The 15,691-nt window shown below is 34.3% G+C and overlaps 1 protein-coding gene across 3 annotated transcripts in view; it reads left to right on the forward strand.

The window, feature by feature from the left end:
* LOC109069958 (talin-2) overlaps nt 1-15,691 on the forward strand; it is a 136,864-nt gene that overhangs the window by 79,548 nt on the left and 41,625 nt on the right. For all 3 annotated transcript variants that reach the window (XM_042715592.1, XM_042715594.1, XM_042715593.1), the window contains exons 13-21: nt 1,055-1,238; nt 1,510-1,623; nt 1,985-2,093; nt 5,173-5,381; nt 5,651-5,749; nt 7,191-7,358; nt 8,946-9,240; nt 12,288-12,454; nt 15,355-15,483. In XM_042715592.1, the coding sequence (XP_042571526.1) occupies nt 1,055-1,238; nt 1,510-1,623; nt 1,985-2,093; nt 5,173-5,381; nt 5,651-5,749; nt 7,191-7,358; nt 8,946-9,240; nt 12,288-12,454; nt 15,355-15,483 (1,474 nt within the window). The remainder of the gene's footprint in view (nt 1-1,054; nt 1,239-1,509; nt 1,624-1,984; nt 2,094-5,172; nt 5,382-5,650; nt 5,750-7,190; nt 7,359-8,945; nt 9,241-12,287; nt 12,455-15,354; nt 15,484-15,691) is intronic.

The raw sequence follows: 15,691 nt of genomic DNA on the forward strand, positions 1-15,691 counted from the left end.
AAAGATGAGCAGTAACAGGGTTGACAGTTTTATAGTTTAATTTAACTTTACAAGCCTTTTGCTCAGGGTCTACAAAGAGAATGCTGGTATTTCTGCTAATCTAGCTTTGAATAATCAATTATTTATTATAGAAAATAATTTCAACAGGGTTGATTGTTTAATTTGACATTACAAGGCTTGTGCTCAAAGTCAAAATCAAACTACAAGAGGAGTTAATGCTGATATTTTTACAAATATCCACTTTTAAAAGGATCTGAAGTTTACTATACAAAATCACAGTAACAGGGTTGACTGTTTTACATTTTAATTTGGCATTACAAGCCTTGTGGTCAAGGTTGTGAAACAACAAGTTTCTTAAAAGAATAATTTTGATATTGCTATAGATATCCACCTTTTAATTAAGCAGATTCTTACTAAACAAAAACATGGTAACAGGGTTGATATTTTAAGGTTGTCCAGACAACTGTAACATGTTCCACTGTTTTTTGTATTAAAATAGAGAAATGTAAAAGGGAAGCATTGTCACTAGATACTTCAAATCTAAGCTAATGGTCAGACCAGGCTGGTATACCTAATTGTATAGCGCTAACAAAATTCTCATGAATATATTGTGAATATTCAATATATGCTCCTGTACTTAATTCCAGCAGTGTTTTTATCCAGTTTGGGCTCTGGTTCTGTCAGAATGAAATATACAGATGGGTCACATCCTCTCGAGCTCTGCCTGGAAAGTGGTTGTTATGGGCGACGGCATCCCACTTCTCTGTGAAGGAGAGGGGGGAGACGTCGGGCATCGGTGCCTGCGTCTGTCCTCTTGCCAACTTGCTCATGTTACTTCTAGCACAATAATCCAAAAATTGAGGCCTCTGACAATGAGCTGTAATTAAGCAATAGTGCCTGAAGCGTCTGTTTTCCTGGTGCAAATAGGAAAGAGTCGCTTAGCTGATTTTAATGACTGTCAGTAATTACCGTAACAACAACAGCAACCATCATTCAGATATAAGGGTGAATGCAGCCTGACAGCGTTTGATAATGAACCATTACTTCTTCATAGGTCCACCATCCTCCAGCAGCAGTTTAATCGGGTGGGTCGAGTCGAGCACGGGTCGGTGGCGCTGCCTGGCATCATGCGTTCTGGGTCAATAGGAGGGCCTGACACGTTCAACATGGGCACCATGCCCTCGGCTCAACAGCAGATCACCACGGGACAGATGCACAGAGGACACATGCCCCCTCTGGTGAGAATGTGTAACTGCACTGATGTTTTCATCACGATCGCATCATATGCGGTTCTGCTTTCACGGCTCCATCTGTTACCTAAATCTTTATTGTAATTTATTTGTGCCAAATGTATTGTAAATTAGACTGTCAAATTTGATAATTGGGTGTTTGTTGCTTTCTGGTTTTATGTTAAGGGCGACTAGGTGAAATATTAAAACTGATGGTTAAATAACATTTATCAAATCTTCTCCATAGCGTCTTTTAAATAACTACTTCCTTTGCCCACAGAGTCTGGCCCAGCAAGCACTGATGGGAACTATCAACACCAGTATGCAGGCTGTCCAGCAGGCACAAGCTGACCTGGGAGAGGTAGACAATCTTCCACCACTGGGACAAGACATGGTAAGAAATTATACTAAGAAAAATAAGCGTTTTTTTAATTAAAATGGTAAAGTGTGTAATTTTGCGCAACTGGTGCCAAAATAGTGCAGTTGTATTGCTGTAAACTGTCTATTGTCTGATTTTATGTGTGTAAAGGTGTTAAAAGAGAATATCCTAGTACAGTATGTCCCTGTGTGTGATGTATTATGCAGAAGAAGGTTGCTAGTTCAAATCCCATGAGAGACATTGAGTCAGAATATGTGCCACAAATCTGCCTCATAGTGTGGTCATTTATATTAAGGTTTTTGTTATTGTGACGTTACATTAATGCATTACGACATTGGCTAATATTCACTCTCATCTCTTTTTTTTCTCCAAAAAGGCATCCAGAATGTGGGTTCAAAACAAGGTGGACGAATCCAAACACGAGATTCACTCCCAAGTGGACGCCATCACGGCTGGAACCGCATCAGTGGTCAACCTTACTGCCGGTATGTAACCAAATCAGAAATTATCCAAATTACCCATATCCAAAAAAAATTATATATTATGAAAAATGTAAAACATTTCAATATTTACTGTGTAAAATAATTTATAACTATTTTTAGATCAAAATAGACTGTCTTCAGTTGTTGTGTCATTGCATTAAATATTAGACATAACATCTAAGTAGGGTTAGGTATCGAATATCGATTCCAATTCCAGAATCGGATACTTAAAGTCAGGAAATGGATACTTGTTGTAAAATTAAAACCTTCCTCACTAATCTAAGTGCTCCAATGTTTGGCTACACTTGTGATCAGAAGCTGTGAAAGCTAAGTATAACATTTGTGATAAGAGAGATGTCACCATCAACATGATAAAGCACTTTAACTTACAAATCGTTAAAAATTGCGAACACAAACACCAATGTGATCTTATTCCTAAATGACAACAATACGATCACAGAAGTACGCAGATAAAAGTTTATAGTTTGGATATAAATGTCTGTTCGTCCATGTGTGATTTGAAAATTCAAATCTGCGTTCGCGCAGCCGCTGACTTGAAGAGAGCAGCTGTCATGTATATGTATGAAACAGTTGGATATAAATGCTGATGTGTACAGTAGCGATCAAAATAGAGTAAACATTCAAACGATCACAGAAGTACGCAGATAAAAGTTTATAGTTTGGATATAAATGCTGATGTGTACAGTAGCGATCAAAATAGAGTAAATCAGCTGGTTGGAAGTAATTTGACTTTTCAAATAAAGATGTATCGATTACGTCGTTACACCAGTAGGTGGCGAAACGGGGCTGTTAATAATGCATTTGTCTTTGAATCATTCATTCAAGAGATTCATTCAAAAACACTGATTTATGCAATAATGAAACAAGTAAATCTTGAGTGAGTCATCATCCATTTATAAATTATATGTGATTTTGTTTTGTTATCTAATGTTTTTTTTCTTCAGAATCATGAGAGAACCATAACCACCATAAAAAATAAATAAATAAAAAATCTAAATTTATCCAGAATCATGCACCTTTATTTTGCACACAAACAGCTCTTAATCAAGTCCAGTTTTTATGTAGCTTGCTGATTTTTGTTCATGGTATTCAGCTGTAACTAAATGTTTTACAAAAAGAGACGCAGAATAAATATGTTTGATATCTAAATAATGTTTGTCTTGAACACATTGGAATTAAAACTGGGATTTGATAAGAATCGGAATCAATCAAATTAAAATGATACCCAACCCTACATCCAAGTCCTAAAAATGACATACTGTAATTCTGCTTTGATACACTGTTGGACATTATTTTCAGGCCGTAATTGAATAAACATTATTTGTCCAATATCGCTAGTGTATAAAACGATGGAGAAATTGACACATACAGTCTTGCAATACCTACTTTTATTGGTTTATGTGAGCAACCGACGATGGAAAAATGTTTCTTCTCACTGCTTAATAAAAGTCACTCTCCAATTGCACTAATAAATATTTCCTTTAATGAAGTTGAAGTTTGTTGTCCTGAAGCTGAACTGCTTGGCAGGATTTGTGTATTCCTTCCCGTGTTCTGGAGAGCTTCCATGCGGACCAGACCAGGTTTTTGCTGGATTTAATCTCCTCATGCCATCTGTTTGATAGTGCAGAGACTTGCCTGTTAACCAGCAGCCCAGCTCAAACTTTACCGTTTTTTTTTTTTTTTTTAATTTTTTTTTTTGCATCCTGAGCTTTACATCTGTTCTCATGCCCTGAAGAGCTTGTTAGGATATGATGTGAAGTGTGGATGTGTGCACTAGAGATGGAATGCATATGTGTTTGGCGTCATATGGATCTCATTTTGAATGAGATCACTAATAATGATCACGTTATTGCACATGTTGCAGATGAAAGCCATGAAAGTAAACATTTTTTTTTTCAGTGTGTTTGGTTACCAATAATACAGCTGTGTCATTGAATAACTTTAGTTTTGTAAAGTTATTTCAGTATTATTTATATACTGTTATAATTATAATCTCAGTTTTCATTTTAAGTTTTAGTGATTTTTTTTTTTTTTTTTACGTGATTTTAGCTTTTTATTTATTTTTGGATTTCTATATACCTTTTTTTAATTATTATTATTTTAGTACTTATTTCAGTTAGTTGTCGAGACATCATTACTCATTTTTAATTTAGATTAAAATTTTCATCTAATAGTAATATATTATTTTATTTCAGTTTTATTTCAGTTACTTAAAATGATTGTAATGGTTGGTTAGTCAGTTAACAATTACAGCACAGTGCAAAATTCTGATATAATTGAATTAATTTAATTTTCATATTCTCACTTTTTGTTTTAACTGTAAGTTGTATATTTAAGCTTCAGTCATTTAAAATTAAGTTTCAGTCATTTTGTCTTTTTTTTTCTATTTTTATATAGCTTTTTTTTTTTTTTTTTTTTTCATTTTTAGTTTTAGTAGTTTTACCACTTCAGTTGCGAAGACTACATTTCTTATTTTTGTTTTGGATAAAAAAAAAAAAAAAAAAATTATCTAAGAGTAATATTTAACTTTGATTCAGTTTTATTTAAATTACCGAAAATTATTTTTAAAAGTTTTAGTTTGTTTACGTAACTTTAGCTTTTTTATTCATTTTTTATTTCTATATGCCTTTGTTTTTTTATTGTTATTATTATTATTTTAGTACTTATTTCAGTTAGCTCTCAGAACTTTATTATTCATTTTTGTTTTGGATTTAAATTTTCATCTAATAGTAATATATTATTTTATTTCAGTTTTATTTCAATTACTTAAAATTATTTGTATTAGTTTGTTTCAGTTAACAATAACAGCACTTGTCAAGTTATGCATAAATTATTATTTAATTGTGTGTATTTAAGAGACATAAATATTAGACATGTAATTATCCTTAGCGATACAGAAGAGTCTGCCTTTTTAATCCAGAAATAAAACAAAAAATATAATTTCCGCCACCTTTATTTTCTAGAATGTGGGAATAATTACTTGCAGTGTGTTTCTGTTTATAAGTGAACTAGAACTTTAAATCTCTCACTTCTTGTCCATTTCTCTTTCCAATCTTTTCAGGTGACCCTACAGACACAGATTACACCGCTGTGGGCTGCGCCATCACCACCATCTCCTCCAACCTGACCGAGATGTCCAAAGGGGTGAAGCTCCTGGCGGCGCTGATGGAGGACGAGGTGGGCAGCGGGCAGAATCTAATGGGGGCGGCCCGGACCCTCACAGGGGCCGTTTCTGACCTGCTGAGAGCTGTGGAGCCAGCTTCTGGAGAGGTGACGACCCCTTCACATCTAATCCACCAATAACACACTGCTGTTTCCAGGCGGATTTGATAATGAACTCGTTAAGCTGTGTTTTTCTATCCTGGTTTGCAGAGTGCAGTCACAATCTGTTTACTTGTTTGGCTTGCGCTAGAAAGGGTAATTGTAGTGGGGTGCAGAGTTGATAGACAGGATGTGATTAGCCATGTGTTGAGTTCTGAGATGTTACGATGGCACCACGAGGCTCATTTCTTACAGTATGTGCCAATATCACCCCACAGCCCAGACAGACGGTGTTGACCGCGGCGGGCAGCATCGGCCAGGCCAGTGGAGATCTTTTGAAACAAATGGGAGAAGGAGAAACTGACGAGAGATTCCAGGTATGTCTTTTTTTCTGGAATAGAGCACAATAGTGAATGCAGAAGTATCTTTCTTCATTTAGAGCATTGCGAACATTGATTCAAAGCAAAAATGTATATGAAAATAAATTAAAAGAAATTCATCCTTATGTTGTTTCAAACCTGTATGACTTGCTGAGATGTTACGCTCTTTTCCATACAGTGAAAGTAGTGTTGAACAGCCTGTCAGAATGATCCAAGAAGCCATAAAAGCATTATAATAGTTGTTAATATTTCTCATGCACTATATTTCTATTTTTTTGAAGTCGTTTAATTTATTTTTGCAAGTCTCTTATGCTCACCAAGGATACAGTAATATAAAAAGAAAATGATACAGTAAAAACAGTAATATTGAAGTATTTTCTATTTTAATATTTTTTAAAGTTATAATTTATTAATGTGATGACAAAGCTGAATTTTCAGCAGCCATATTCTTGTCCCAAAAATGAGAGACAGTAATGTGTGAAAATAAATGTAAATCTTTTTATACAATAAATATTTATATATATATATATAATTTTTTTTATTTTTTTTTTTATTTTTTTTAACTGAAAATGCATTCATAACAGAGAAATGTATCCCTAAAAATAAAAATTTCAAAGCAAATTTTTTTGGTCAATTTATAATCTTTTGTAAGTATAAAAACAGTATTTTTAAGTTTATTGCAGAATAGATATATCCCTGATAGCACACATACATCTCAGAGATGTCTATTTGATGTGCGTGTTTACATCTGGAAGATGTATTTTTTTAGAGTTTGCTCATCGGCAGTGCCTCTCTAGGACGTTTCCTTTTAGACGTCAAATAGTCATTTAGAAAATGTCTTTAAGAAGTTTATGTATGAATGTTTTTTGTAAAACTGACATCTGAAAGATGTTTATCAAATTTTGTCCATAGCAGATGCTTTCCAGATGTAACGATCTTTAACAGACATCTTGCAGACATACGTGTGCTATCTGGAATATATATTAATCTATAGGACGTTTAAGAGTGTGGGAAAACCAACTCGATCATTTAATCAAAGTTTATTGTTGGTCTGTCTTGAATAGTTAAAATGGATCAGAAAAGAATGGGTGCAAATGAATGAGAATTTTTTTTTTTATTTTTTTTTTTAAGGCCTGCAACTTCTGTTGTGCTCTCTTATTTGCCTGCATTCACTGATTGGTTCATGTCAAATCCCGCATGTCTCATTATTTCTTGGCAAAGCAGTTTTCTCTTGTAGTAAACACTTTAGCGCCCATTTTCGACACGTAAAATTTGATTTAGTGTGGTTCAGCTGATGCTGTCACAGTCAGTTAGCCTCTGAGAGCCTTTTATTGCCCTCTATTTTATTCTGTTAAACTCTATCCTTGCGTTTATTTCATTCATTAGTCTGGGCCAGGTTGCCTCACAGTGTGTTTCTTGAATGACGAATGTGTTTCAGGACATTATGATGAACCTGGCTAAAGCCGTAGCTAATGCCGCTGCCATGCTGGTGCTGAAAGCCAAGAATGTGGCGCAGGTGGCCGAGGACACGGCGCTGCAGAACCGAGTCATTACCGCCGCCACGCAGTGCGCGCTCTCCACCTCACAGCTGGTGGCCTGTACAAAGGTACTTTTCAGAGTTTGTGGGGAAGTGAATGCTACTTGTAATTTATACATATTACTGATGACTTTTTAAACTTGTTTTTATTCAAAGATATCTGGAATACACTAGAACACATTTGTCTGGAGATAAAATTACTTATTTGTTTGTGTTAGTTTCGGAAAGCTGAGTGGCTATGGTTTGGAGTCAGTAAGATTTTTAAATGTTTTTCAAAAAAAAATCTCTTGTGCTTTATTTATTTGATTAAAAAGTACATTAAAAACAGTAATATTGTGTAAAATGATTACAATTTAAAATTAATGTTTTAAAATGATGCAAAGGTGAATTTTGTCACATGATCCTTCAGAAATCATTCTAAGATGCTGATTTGCTGCTCAAGAAACATTTCTTATTATCAGTGTTGAAAACGGTTTTCCTGCTTAATATTTTTGTGTAAACTATGATACTTTTTTCAGTATTATTTGATGATTAGAAAGTTAAAAGAACAGAATTTAAAAAATAAAATGCATCTTTAATGAATAAAAATAATAATTTCTTTAAAAAAAAAAATCTCACTGACCCCAAACTTTTGAATAGTAGTGTATGGTATATCATATATCTAAAAATAGTAGTCTCTGACCACAGACTTTTGATATAGTAGTGTATGGTATATTTCACATAACCTCAAAACCACCTTAATAATAAATGACTATATTCAAATATTAATTTTGTACATATAATATTTAAAGCAGATGAGATTTAAACAGCAAAAAAGCATAAATCTATAATGTACTAAAACAAATTAAATTAAAACATCAAAAAATCAAAAAAACAAAAAATAATAATATAAATTTTTTTATTATCATTATGCAGATGGGAATAAAAACAAATGTACTACGAGAAATTTAGTGATAGTATCCAGTACTTGAGGTAACTAAGAATCAGTATGTAATTTGCTTCATAATTTTCACCAAGGTTGAGTGAATCAACATATGTAATTTGCTTCATAATTTTCACCAAGGTTGAGTGAATCAACACAGGATTGAGTGAAGGATTGGGATGGAATTTAAAAAGTAAGACGTACATCTGTGAAACATGAATTTAAATGGGTTTTTGAAAGATCAGAAAACAGCACATAAGACACCAAATGTTGTTGGTTAATCATTTAGAATAAGGAACTTTAGACTTTATTCCATCAAATACTGACTGATTAATCAGCAATACAAGAGTTGGTACTTAAAGAGCCCATAATATGGCATTTTTAAGGTTCCTAATTCAGGCTGTTCCGAGTCTGTTCTTTCTTTTGGGAGACAATAATTTTATTTATTGTGCACTTTCGGCTTTACAACTTTTCTGATCGTTTACATTCACATACTGCTACATTATACACTGCATGTGTGTAATGGCAGTATTCGAAATTGCATAATAGGGGTGCTTTAATTTAGCTTTACTTGTTCATAATGTGTCGTTCCCTGAGACTATTTCAGTTCTGAGTTCATATTTTCATCTGCTCTAAAAAACACACACTCCCTTACACTTGATGCCCAAAATAATCTATCGCTATTCTGAACCCGATGTCTTCCATCTATTTCGGTGTATGTGCGATTGTCGTAGGTGGTGAGCCCCACCATCTCCTCCCCGGTGTGTCAGGAGCAGCTGGTGGAGGCGGGACGTCTGGTGGAGCGATCGGTGGAGGGTTGTGTGAAGGCGTGTCACGGCGCCTCAGAGGAGGGCGAGCTGCTCCGACAGGTGAACATGGCGGCTGGCGCGGTCAGCCAGGCCCTCAGCGACCTGCTGCAGCACGTGCGCCACTACGCCAGCTGCGGCGAGCCAATCGGACGCTATGACCAGGCCACTGACACCATCATGACTGTTACGGAGAGCATTTTCACCTCAATGGGGGATGCAGGTGAGACTATCCTCAACCGATAGTTTCCGAAAATGTTGCAAAATTTTTGCAATGTGATTGATAAGGAGTTATCAATGTTGCTAGATGGAGTTAAATTAAAACAGACACCTCCAAGTTTAAATGGTCTCTAGATATGACCTTAGATATATAGATATTTTAATGCATTCTTGCTGAATAAAAATATTATATTTATTTATCTTTGTACAATTTGTAAAACTTTTGTGAAATTTTGCATCCAGTTATTGCAGTAATGGAATGTTAAAGACTTCTGAAAAGTTTAAGGTGTTAAAGTGATTGCTTGAAGGATGCTAGGGGAGTTTAAGTTAAAAGTGCCCACCTTCAAGTCTAACTGGTCTATAGATATGACCTTATATCATTTCATAGTTTTCCTTTGCCCATGTTCTCCACCAAAAACCATATGGTTGAAAACTAAGTAATATAGCACAACTCTCCTCAACAAGTCATCATGAGCTATCATGCACGTTGCAGGATGAATTATGTGCCAGTGTTTAATACTTGGGGTTAAGGGATTGTTCAAATCCCCTAACCTCAAAAAAGAGCGATAGAAATAGTGATTTTTGCCTTAGAGAGCGCTGCTAAATGCGATAGATGGGCTCGTAACACAGGATTTAAAACAATTCCAGGCTACAGAGAATTTAATAAATGGAAATCAAAGTCAAAAAATGCATACAGTAATACACAAGAGAGCTTTAATATCTTTCAGGCACATCGTCCAAACAAAGCATATCTGTGCTGTGAGACAATAGGATTAGCTTTTCCATATTCAGAATTGCACAGTTTTTATGGTGTTCCTGGCCTCATTTTTGAAGCTCTCAATTGTGTGCTCACCCACTTACAGCCCTAATTCCGGTGACCCACAAGCAACATTAATTTTCCATTATGATGCTCTGACAAATATTTAGCTTGCTAGCTTGCTCAGCTTTTGTGTCTTGTCTCTGTTGTTTTTCTGGGAGAATTTGACCCCCAGTTTATTTTGACTCACTGAGGTCTTTAAAAGTGATTTTGTCTGCGGTCTGTGCTGTGTTTCTGGGACGTTTTCAAAACTGAAGTTGTTTGTTATGCTATGGCCGTAAGTCTTAAGAATCCTCAAAAGATTCTGCGCCCGCGAGGTTGTCGAAAACATGTCATATAAAACCACTACAGAGCATCAAATCTGCTCTCAATCACGCGCGCCCTATCTTTGAACTTTTTAAAGGAAAACACATGGTGAAGATGCCAGTGGAGTTCACTGCAACTGTTCAAGTTAAACATGGAACATGATAAACGGCATGGGCCAATAAATCATCATCATCAAAGATTTGTTTAGCATAAAAGTCAACAAGAAATCAATATTGACTTTAATACACTTTATGGTTTGCATTGTGCATGATTCAGAAGAAATGTGCATGTTATTCAGAAGAAAAATTCATGTAGTGTTTCTCTGTCTCTGAAACTGACCTCACTCAAGCCATGCAAACTTAACATTAGTTTATATTGGCAATGGGTGGATATTGCTTTATGAACAATAATAATATATTTTTTCTTTAGCCGATATGCAAAACCAATTAAATTAAAATGTATGCTTTTTGAATAACTAAATAATTTGGATTACAATAAATACAATAAATTATTTGGAGTAATAAATATTTTTTTCTTTTAAATATTCAATCAAAATGCACTCAAATCACAAGCTTTGTAAAATTAAAAATACAATTGTAAAATATAATATTTTTGTATTTTTTTAGATCCAGTTATAATAATTGGAATATTAAGAGCTATTAAATCCTTAATATTTTTCAGACTGGATTAAAAAATAATAATAATATTAAATAAATAAAAATATAATTATAACATTATATACAGTATGATATCTTTATATTATTATTAATACAATACATAATTTTTACTAATGATCATTATTATTATTATTATTATTATTATTATTATTACTATTGTTGTTTATGCCATTTTATTTCTGAAAAGTTGTTTTGCAGTAAAAATGTTAGCAAATTTATTCCCATAGTTTTGAACTTGTAAGCTAAACAATTGTCATGCTTACAAAAAAACAGACATTTAATTATCCAAATAGATATTAAAATCTATGTTGCCTGTAAATTCATTTTTTGGGTGTGTTTTTTTTAAGCACACCAAATGGAGACATTTTTCGGTAGATCCAAAATGAAAGAAGTTCAGAAATGTGAATGTCAGCAACATCAGCTAAACAGCTATTTAAGCATTGTTTTAGGCTACTGTTGTAGTTAATGCACTAATTTCATGCAAATAACAGCAATAACAGCAAGCATGATGCATTTATAGAAGAAGTGTTACCATTTAAAACAATTGAGATGTTTTCAACGATGAACTTGACCTTCAGTCTCCACATCCCAGTCAAAAAGCATCCTCAAACATGGCGTAAGATCGTCGCCCACATTCAGCTGCAAACTTGCATTCAGGTCTGACTCCATTCTGTTATGATAAGCCTACTTTTCATCTCCCAGTGAATCAAATCAAGTCCTACCTGCTGTTTCATGTTGATTTAACAAGCTTACTATCATTATTTTCTGAATCCATCCTACGTTTCGAGAGGTGAAACACCCCTTAAGCACACCTCTCTCCCTTGATAATCTTGTCAACGCTTATATTTCTGGATCTTTGTAGGTGTTTGTTTGGGAAATACAGAGTCCATTTATGGAAAACGAGTAGGCACACTTTTGAAAGGGCCCTTGATCAATGATGTACTTCAGGTCACAGGGGTACACAACCATTTAAGCGCTTCTATTCCTGAAGCGATATGCAGAGAGAATGCAGAAAGATTGATTTTCAAATATAACGGCTTCAGCTGAGCCAGATTCACACACATCAAAGAAACGTGGAATGGCTTCTTTTTTTTTTTTTTTTACTCCAGTCTGGAAAAAGTCTAAGACAGTGAATATACTGTGGAAGGAGCCAAGAATATGCCAGTAGATGTTTCAAAAGAAAAAAAAAATCTGCCAAAACAGCACGATGATATTGTGGCATTTAAATAACATTTATGTTCACATTTACAGGTGAAATGGTACGACAGGCGCGGGTTCTGGCCCAGGCCACCTCGGACTTGGTGAATGCAATGCGCTCTGACGCCGAGGCTGAAATCGATTTGGATAATTCCAAGAAACTGCTCGCAGCTGCCAAGCTGTTGGCTGATGCCACTGCCAGAATGGTGGAAGCTGCGAAGGTATGAGAAGTAAAGCGAGATACAACCTCTCAAGTTTGGGGTATAAAAAGATATATATATTGATAATTCCATGATTTTTAGACTTGTCTGTTTAACTGGTACCATGATATTTCTACCAAATGATCATTTTTTATTTTGTAAATAATGTTTTTGTTTGTTTGTGTTGTTTAATTTGTGCTGTTTTGTTTGTTTGTTCTTTTATTTCTTTGTTTGTTTTGAGTTCTTTTTTTGTTTTGTTTTAAATTTTTGTGTTTGTTTTGTGGTTTTTGTTTGTAGTTTTAGTTGTGGTTTGGTTTTAAGTTGTTTTGTTTTGGGATTTTAGTTTTGTTTGAACATTGTGTGTGTTTTGTTTAGTTTCAGGGTTTTTTGTTTTTATTTTTGAACATGTATCGTGGCACCATGCTTTTGGAAATATAACATGGCAATACCATGTTGCTCTTTGAAATACCTTGTTATGTCATGGTAACATCATGATGCATGTTCATCATTCAATTCAATTCAATTCAATTCAATTCTCGTGTTTTTGAATAGTTATTTTTACAGTACACATCAATGCAAAGCAGCTTCACAGAAAATGGAAGTTTTCTTTCTACATTACAATTAGGAGTAATTTATCAGTGGTGACTCTGTCAAGGTATTCATTACAATATCAAATTTTAACCTGATACCATTATGGTACCATGGTACTGCCACTGATATTTTTATGAGGTTAAAAAAAAAAGAATGCTGTGGCTAGATGTTGGGCATTGAGGGGATTTTGATACATTTCCTTTTTTTACATTTTTTTTATCAAGCACCCAGAATCAGCAGCCACACTGTAAAACGTGCTTTTGTCTCCTCATTGCTTAATTTCTGATACCTGAAAGAGCCCTGAGCCATGATTTAGATTTGACTCATGATAAGATGGACCACAGATTAGATTTTCAGTCCCCATCCACAACATAAAGAAGTATAAATGGCCAGGATGTAATTATTATGCAGCCATTTGAAGTGCAGGCTTATGGTTTGTTAGGTACATTTGATTCATGATACATTAATCACAACATCACTGCCATTATCAAACGTAAAGATGAGGAATGCACCACAGACGGTTTCCTTGGTAACAGAGATGGAGCAGACGGCCCCTAATTCCTCTTTGCATTGAATGTTTTGTAATGTGCTGTAAGTGTGCGGATGGCGTAACTGAGAGTTCTGCTACCGCTGACAAATTTCCCTTCACAGTTCTGACCGAGCCTGGGATTTATCTGTGACAACTTTGTCCTCTGAGAATTGCCTTTCACTTTCTGTTTAAACATTAAGCAAGGAGATAAAATGGAACAATGAGAAACATTAAAGGCTTCAAAATGGCATATTAGCTACTAGTTTTGAAAGTAATATGCAGCATGTATACTGTCATTGTGTATATATGACCACAGTATATATGGCTATATTCAAAATATAACACAGCTTCTGCTTAAATGTCTTTTTTTATTATATGATTGAACAGTCCTAGAAGAGATCTTTTTACACACAATTGGATTAATTAACTGTATCGATTTCTCATAGTTGTGCCTTTATACCTGACAAATGTTCCTTTATTTCCCAGAAGTGTGACTGTATCTCATAATTGTGGTTTTATTTCCCATAATTGTGTCTATATCTCATAATTGTGACTTTATATCTCACAATTGTGGTTTTATTTCCCATAATTGTGTCTATATCTCATAATTGTGACTTAATATCTCATAATTGTGGTTTTAATTCCCATAATTGTGTCTATATCTCATAATTGTGGTTTTATTTCCCATAATTGTGTTTTTATTTCCCATAATTGTGTGTGTATCTCATAATTGTGACTTACTATTTCACAACTGTGGTTTTATTTCCCATAATTGTGACTTTATATCTCGTAATTGTAGTTTTATTTTTAATAACTCTGACTATATCTCATAACTGTGACATTAACATTCACAATAGTTTCCCATAATTGTGTCTATATCTCATAATTGTGGTTTTTATATCTCATAATTGTGGTTTTATTTCCCATAATTGTGTCTATATCTCATAATTGTGACTTTTTATCTCACAATTGTGGTTTTATCCCACAATTGTGACTTTATATCTATAATTGTGACTTTATCTAACAACTGTGACTATATCTCACAAAATTGACACTAAAACTCACAATTGTGACTTACTATCTCAAAATTGTGGTTTCATTTCCAACAATTGTGTCTGTATCTGATAATTGTGACTTACTATCTCACAAATGTGGTTTTATTTCCCATAATTGTGTCTATATCGCAGAATTGTGACTTACTATCTCACAATTGTGGTTTTATTTCCCATAATTGGCTATATCTAATAATAGTGACTTTAATATTCACAGTAGTTGACTATATCTTGTAATTGTAATCTCAGAATTGAGACTTGCTTTTTATAGCTGCAGCTTTATTTCTAACAAATTTATTTCACATAATTGTTACCTAACATCTCACAATAGTAATTATTTCTTTTAAATGAGACCTATTGGAAATATTACTCATAATTGCAACTTTATTCTTATTACTGTGGCTATATATCTGAAAAAATAAAGCAACTTTATTTAGCGTAATTCTGACTTGGTACATCACAAAGAAAAAGTTGTTTTACATTTTTAAGCCTCATTTTTATGTAAACCTTTTTTAAACTTTGAGGTGGTAATTGGCTTCCATATATACCTCATATATTGCATAAAAAATATTAGGCAGTATACAGCATGTAATGGACAGATTTAGTGAGCAGATTGCTTCCATTCTGAATATTGCCCATCAGAAAAATTACCCAACACAAGCTAGTAATGAAGACTGCTATTAAAACCAATTGAAAGAAATGGGTGAAGTACATGAAACTAATCCAGTAATTGTACGGTATTTGTGCAGGGTGCTGCTGCATACCCAGAAAATGAAGACCAGCAGCAGAGGTTACGAGAGGCTGCTGAAGGGTTACGGGTCGCCACCAACGCAGCCGCTCAGAACGCCATCAAAAAGAAACTCATTCACCGACTGGAGGTGAGGACGTGCATTATTATGCCACCTCCTGTTCAGTGTTCGCTCTATGTTTGATCCTGCCTTGTAACTCACCATTTGGACATAGTAAATTATAGTGTTATGGAGGACGCTGATAAAATGTAAAAATGAATTATGAGCCCTTCCCCAAATTGAAGCTTCTGTCATCATGTACTTAACCTCATGTACTGTACTTTTTCAGTTAAGGTCA

The sequence above is a fragment of the Cyprinus carpio genome, chromosome A25 (genome assembly GCF_018340385.1).
Source record: "Cyprinus carpio isolate SPL01 chromosome A25, ASM1834038v1, whole genome shotgun sequence".
Taxonomy (NCBI): domain Eukaryota; kingdom Metazoa; phylum Chordata; class Actinopteri; order Cypriniformes; family Cyprinidae; genus Cyprinus; species Cyprinus carpio.